Source organism: Gossypium hirsutum, chromosome D03 (genome assembly GCF_007990345.1).
Source record: "Gossypium hirsutum isolate 1008001.06 chromosome D03, Gossypium_hirsutum_v2.1, whole genome shotgun sequence".
Classification (NCBI taxonomy): domain Eukaryota; kingdom Viridiplantae; phylum Streptophyta; class Magnoliopsida; order Malvales; family Malvaceae; genus Gossypium; species Gossypium hirsutum.
The window spans coordinates 32,402,392-32,408,945 of record NC_053439.1 but is presented as its reverse complement, the minus strand read 5'-3'; the positions used below and the strand labels follow the sequence as shown (position 1 = coordinate 32,408,945).

General features: G+C 30.6%; 1 protein-coding gene across 27 annotated transcripts; it reads right to left on the bottom strand.

The window, feature by feature from the left end:
- Nucleotides 1–1,892: 1,892 nt before the first annotated feature.
- LOC107932695 (DEAD-box ATP-dependent RNA helicase 32-like) lies at nt 1,893–5,564 on the bottom strand. Of its 27 annotated transcripts, none has more exons than XM_016864757.2 (6): nt 5,381–5,563; nt 4,609–4,663; nt 4,468–4,521; nt 4,209–4,327; nt 2,651–2,802; nt 1,893–2,109 (listed from the first exon to the last, which is right to left on the bottom strand). In XM_016864757.2, the coding sequence occupies exons 4-6, from the start codon at nt 4,313–4,315 to the stop codon at nt 1,982–1,984; spliced, it is 387 nt and encodes a 128-aa protein (XP_016720246.1). In that variant the 5' UTR covers nt 4,316–4,327; nt 4,468–4,521; nt 4,609–4,663; nt 5,381–5,563; the 3' UTR covers nt 1,893–1,981. The 27 variants fall into 27 exon arrangements, with proteins under 27 accessions (XP_016720246.1, XP_016720249.1, XP_016720250.1 ...); XM_016864760.2 differs by having other exon boundaries at nt 4,468–4,509; XM_016864761.2 differs by having other exon boundaries at nt 4,468–4,501.
- Between the last annotated feature and the right edge of the window lie 990 nt (nt 5,565–6,554).

Here is a 6,554-nt window from a genome sequence, read left to right as displayed (position 1 = left end):
TTAAAACCATTAGCATGTGTCCCGCAAACACTTTCATGGGCTTCTTCTAGGATTTTCTTGGCCTCAAGAACATCTACACACCTTACTAACATTTGATCCTTTCTTCTTTTGTATAGAACCTCCCTATCTAGGACATACATGTAGGCTAACCTTCTTAGCATCCTTTTATCATTCTCGGTTGCTTGCTCAGGGTATTCATGGTTCTTTATGTATTGCAATAAGTCATAGTACCAAGGGTGTGTTGGAACGCCGGCACCCCCACGGCGCAGCAGAAATTAATTCATCTGGCGATCCAAACCATGGATCCATGTGCGAGGAACGAATCGGGGTGAAATAAAGGTTTCGAAATTACTGAATCTTTAAACTGAGTAGACAGTGACGCTTCGGCAACGAGTATTCTAATCTACTATCGAACCAAGTTGCAACATTTGATGACTCCGGCCTCTACGTAATCCACCTAGTTGACAATGAACTGAAGAAATCCCCAAAACTATTTTTTTGAGAAGACTTTGCTTGACGGCCGCTAGACCTTTTTTTAAGCAAAGAAAAGCAGAATTTTTAATTTTTTAGGGTTTTTTTTTTAAAAAAGAAACCCTCTTTAACCCTCTTATAATTGGTATATATATAATGAATCATAATTCATTAAATATTTATTCGAACATAATAATCATAATTGAAATTCAATAAAAATAACAATGTTTTAAACCGAAAATTATAATTACATTAATTATAATAATGATTTTGGTAAACTATATTTATTTGAATTTATATATGACTCAAATTCATATATTAATAGAACTATGTTTTCATTATGTGTTCAACAACCTTATACATATAATATGTTCGATATTTGATTACCTAACTAAATTAATTCTACAATTAATTTAATTCACGTGACAACCAAACACAATACCAACTATGTTTTATTCCTTTAATTTCAACCATAGGGTGTGACCCTGTAGGTTCTTGTAACGTTAGCAGTAACATTGGAACAATCCTAATGTTACAAACAATGAGTGGCATCTAGCAATGCATCATTGCTACTTAAGTTACAAGAAATCATGATTCAACATAACCGTTTTGCGATTAACCTTTCATGCATTAATCCTTAAGTCCTTTATCTCTGGGTTGGACACAAGTCATAGAATAGTCACAGTTGCATAGTCCATCCCATTTTCCTTGATATATTGAGTAGACTATGATATACAAATCAGTATGACATCTCATATCAGCTTATTTGAGCATGGCCATGCATTTCTAGTCTTACTCAATCAAGTGGCCTAAGATATTACTCCCATTATGTAGGAGGGACTTATCCTATATCGATCAACCATATCCCTCTACATAGATCGTGGTATCACTACACCAAAATAGGCTTTTAGCGGCGCTTTTTTAGACCTTTAGAAGCGCCGCAAAAAATGCCGCTAATGAAAGCGTCACTAACTTTAGCAGCATTTTCAGAAATAAACGTCGCTAAAGATCATGACCTTTAGCGGCACTTTTCCCACAAACACCACTAAATACCATGACCTTTAGCGGCACTTCTACCACAAACGCCATTATAGGTCATAACTTTTTTAGTGGCGCTTATATTACAAACGCCGCTATAAAAACAACTTTTAGTGACGCTTTTTCACAAACGCCACTAAAAACATAACTTCTAAAACAAATTTAATTAAATAATATTTATTTCTTTGATAAATATTATATAATGTTTTATTTTTTATATTTAAACTTTAAACTATATACTTTTAAAGATAAAAAAAATTAATTAAATTAAATTTTCTATTAAAATTTTAACTTTAAAGGTAAATATAAAAATTAATGAATTTAAATTTAGAATTAAAATATTATGTTCAAACTCATATGATCTATATTAACTCAGCCAAATATAAAAGAAGTTCAAAACAAGTAATAATTAACAATCATGGTTAAAGAAGCTAGTATACAAGGTAGCTACAAAACCCTATTTCAATAACACCTAATTCAAGTTCCGACTAAGATAAACGACCATGGAATGCAACATTAAATAACACTCTACTTGAAGAAGCGCTAAGCCTTGGCTTTTCCAGCTTGAAGAGATTGAATCCTCCACTACACCTTCAATATCTAAAGGATGCAAAACCAAATGATCAGATAAACCAACAAACTTGGCAAACAACAGAGATGTTAAAAATAAAAAATATATATAGCCATTAAGGCTCAAAAATAAATATAACAAACAATTATGTGCAGCTTTAGTAGCAGGTTGAACCATACTAACAAACAATCTCAATCATAGCTCTTCCATGTGTCACAAATAGGCATTCTTTCTAATGATTGTCTAAACTATTCAATTTTTTAAAAAGGAACAATAGTATTAATTTGCAAAAAACAGAACAGAAACATGCAGCACTACTGTTGTTTAACGCTATATAGAAATGTCTTATATAGCATAAAAGAGAACTAAGGCACAGAAAAAGAAGAACACCATAATAATTAAATTGATCATTGATATATTCAATTTTTCCAAATTTTTCCATGAATCTGAAGGGTCATAACTCTATACCCATCATGTCCAAACATGATTCCAACATTGGTGCCAGACTCAGGTATTTCCAGAAACATAAAAAATCGTAGCAACATTGGCCAACAGAAGGAATAATTATACCTTGGTCCAGCAGTATACCGCCGCTCGTCTTGTCAGCCAACATAGCAAGTGGAGCCTGTGTGTTGCCTTCCTCATCAAAGACAACCCTTGTCCCCACAGGCCTATGAACATTGATCTTCAGCTTTTTTTTCTTCAAGATCCGTGTTGCTGACCTGAAAATAAGAAAACCAGCTCAAAAACTGATTTCAAGTAATGGAGTACAAATAAAACAAATCATTAAGGTAAAACTACCCAGGGGCATACATAATTGACTAATGTAAAACGATCTACCTATTCTCAGAAAAAGAAAAACTAGAATCTGTGCAAGTTACCACATAACCAGGTAAGCTTACGAGCCAAAGCAACTATATAAAAGAATTTACCATTTAACCTACTAGTACATAAATGAAATTATTTTTTCATTATTGCAACTAATATAATCATAAATAATTTAAGAAAACAATTAAAAAACAACTCTTATCTACCTAAAGCATAAGAATTCAAAATATTTTAGATTATTTGATAAATAAAATATTTTATCTTTCTTGCCAATAAAATAAATTAAATTAAATTAAAATAAAAAACAAGAATCAAATTAGTTCAACCCCATGTCTTTAGTCAAATTTAATTAAACCTCAAGTTCTTTGTCAAAAGAAAAGAATATATATAAAAAACCAAGAAAACAGATACCTAGTTTGATTGGCAAAACTTCGTTTTCTTTGGTAGGCGGCCATTGGGAAGATTAACAATTAATTAAGAAGATGAAAAGAGATAAACCTTGAAGAGTTTTTGCAAGCAAATTGATTAAACTTCTTCTATGTTCGAATTTTTTGATATTCGATTCTTGTTTTTTATTTTATTTTATTTTATTGGTAAAATATTTTATTTTCATATGGCATATTATTATTTGAAGTACAAAATGTTTTCAGGCAGTACAGAGAAACCCTTATCTACCTAAAGCATAAGAATTCAAACAAAGGAACTGAGCTTCACTGATTATGTATAATTAACATATAAAATAGTACAAATTAAAACTAAAAAAAATATTAACATATAAAATAAAAAAAGTTTTTTTAAATAAAATTTTTTTTCTTTAATCATGTGAGCCAGTCACCCAATAAAACACAATTTACTTTTTCATACCTACTTACTGCTTACAGCTACTACTTTCTTTCTTTTTTTCCTTTCAAATTTTACAGACAGCTACTAATTGAAGGTTGAATAATGCAACTAACAAACATAAATAATAATTAAATCGATTAACCAATTCCATGCTGTGGTGCAAGTCCAGTGGCCACATACTTGCATGAATTGTTTACATTTTTCATTAAGTACTTAATTTCTAGATATTTTTCACTTGGATGAAAATTTCACTTCAATTTTTGTAAGAATCATTTACCAAGTTCACACATATATTGCTTGAATGAACCAATAATGCAAGACACACAGTTAACAAAGTTCACGATTACCATTAAGCATTAAATTACATGTAATTTATAATAAAATGTTAGAATTTGAGAGTATATCATGTTGGTTTTCTCTATTTTTGCTTCTCCCAAAGGCAGAGATCAAATATTACCTTATTTCATTATGATAGTTCTGCTTCATACTTACCTTTCTAAAAGGAGCTGATGCATTTATGGAAGGACTTGGAAGTCTTTGTGTCTTGTTGTATAATTCGACCATGTGACATTTCACCTGAGTAAGATAAAATAAAGGAATTGTCTCATCTATAAATCAAACTTGAAATGATATTCACATTTGTCAGTAGATAACATAATTCTTTCCCCTTCTTCAGACCACATGCCATAAGTCAGAAACATAACCATCGTAGTTACCTTCGGTAACAGGTTCCTCTGTCAATCCAGTAGACTGCATTTCTAATATACAGACTTCAGGCTCCGTTTATCAATAAGTTGGAAGTATTATCAAAGAAAGGCTAAAAGACAAATAAGGCATTCAAAGATTTAATCACTTACAGCAAACTGGTTAGTTAAATCCTGATGCTGAAGAAGCTCACACTAAACTCCGATACTGCAAAAGGATAAACACTCATCATTTTAGAAGATGAGTAGTGAATAAAATGTTTGAGACTATTTTGCATAAAGCGCTCCATTTCCATGAAATAAAATAAGGAACTAGAATACAACACTAACCATGGTAAAAAATCAGAACAAGGCAGGCATATAGCTACAGAGTAGCCATCACACATGGCAGATATGCTTCAAGGAGCAAGCTTTAAATCAAACATATTAATTATAAACACTAAAAGATGTAATTTTTTTCTTTTCCTTGGAACCAAAAACAAAAATCAAACATCATTTTTACTTACAAGAAGCAAACTGTAAAAATCCAAAATTCAAATTTATGAACTGCAAAGTTGCCCTAGAGAGTAACAACATACATAGAGGAACTTCTTAAGATCTCTTCCTGAAGCAATGTTCCGCAAGACGGTAAAAGCCAGGTTAGTCTCAAACCTAAGTGCTTCGGCAAACTCTATAATTGGATCCTTAGGTATATGAAACTTTTAATAAATTGACAATCCCAAAATTTATTCGCTTAAATAAAGCAAAAAAGAAAGAAAGTAATATTTACTAGAGATAATCGCATCCATTTAGTCAAAGATTCAGAGATTCAGAGCTAAAAGTGTCAAGAAAAAAAACAGATTATGCACTAAACAAGGAATATTTCAGAGTTGAATAAGAGTGGGAAAAATAATGCAAGTTTCAAGACGAAGAACAAAGAACAAACAGAGATAATCGTTTCCTTGATTTCCTGGTTCTGGGTTCTTTGATTTTGGACCTCTTTTATCCATTTGAGAGTTTTAAGACGAAGAACAAACAAGTTGGAATGAAACACAGAGTTGAATAAGCTTTTGGATTTTTTCTTGGAGGTGGGAAATTAGGGATTTTAGGGGGGAAGGTTGAGGATTTCGGTGGGAAGGAAATTTTATAAAATGGTGCTAATTTTTTAAAGGAAAATATTTTTTTAATTTTTTTGCGGCGTTTTCTAAAAAAACGTTGCTATTGCTTACCTTTAGCTGCGTTTTTCATAAAAACGCCGCAAAAATTTTTTCATTTTGAACAAAATGACGCCGTTTTGCTATTCTAAAAAAATTTTATTTTGTTTTTTATAAATTGATTTAAATTTTGCAGCGTTTTTTGTAAAAACGCCGCTATTTCATTTTGAACAAAATGACGTCGTTTTGCTATCCTAAAAATTTTTTATTTTATTTTTTTATATATTGATTTGTTTTTTGAGGCGTTTTTTATAAAAACGCCGCAATTTCATTTTCAGCAAAATGACACCGTTTTGCTATGCTAAAAAATTTATATTTTATTTTTTTATAAATTGATTTATTTTTTGTGGCGTTTTTAAAAAAACGCCGCTATTTCTTACCTTTAGCGGCGGTTTTTTGAGAAACGCCGCAAAAAAAAATTTATTTTGAACAAAATGACGTCGTTTTGCTATGCTAAAAAATTTTTATTTTATTTTTTTATATTGATTTATTTTTTGCGGCGTTTTTTTATAAAAACGCCGCTATTTCATTTTCAGCAAAATGACACCGTTTTGCTATGCTAAAAATTTTTATTTTATTTTTTATAAATTGATTTATTTTTTGCGGCGTTTTTTAAAAAAATGCCGGTATTGCTTACCTTTAGCGGCGTTTTTATGAGAAACGTCGCAAAAAATTTTTCATTTTGAACAAAATGACGCCGTTTTGCTATGCTAAAAATTTTTTATTTTATTTTTTATATATATTGATTTGTTTTTTGCGGCGTTTTTTATAAAAACGCCGCAATTTCATTTTCAGCAAAATGACACCGTTTTGCTATGCTAAAAAATTTTATTTTATTTTTTTATAAATTGATTTATTTTTTGCGGCGTTTTTTAAAAAAACGACGCCGCTATTGCTTACCTTTAA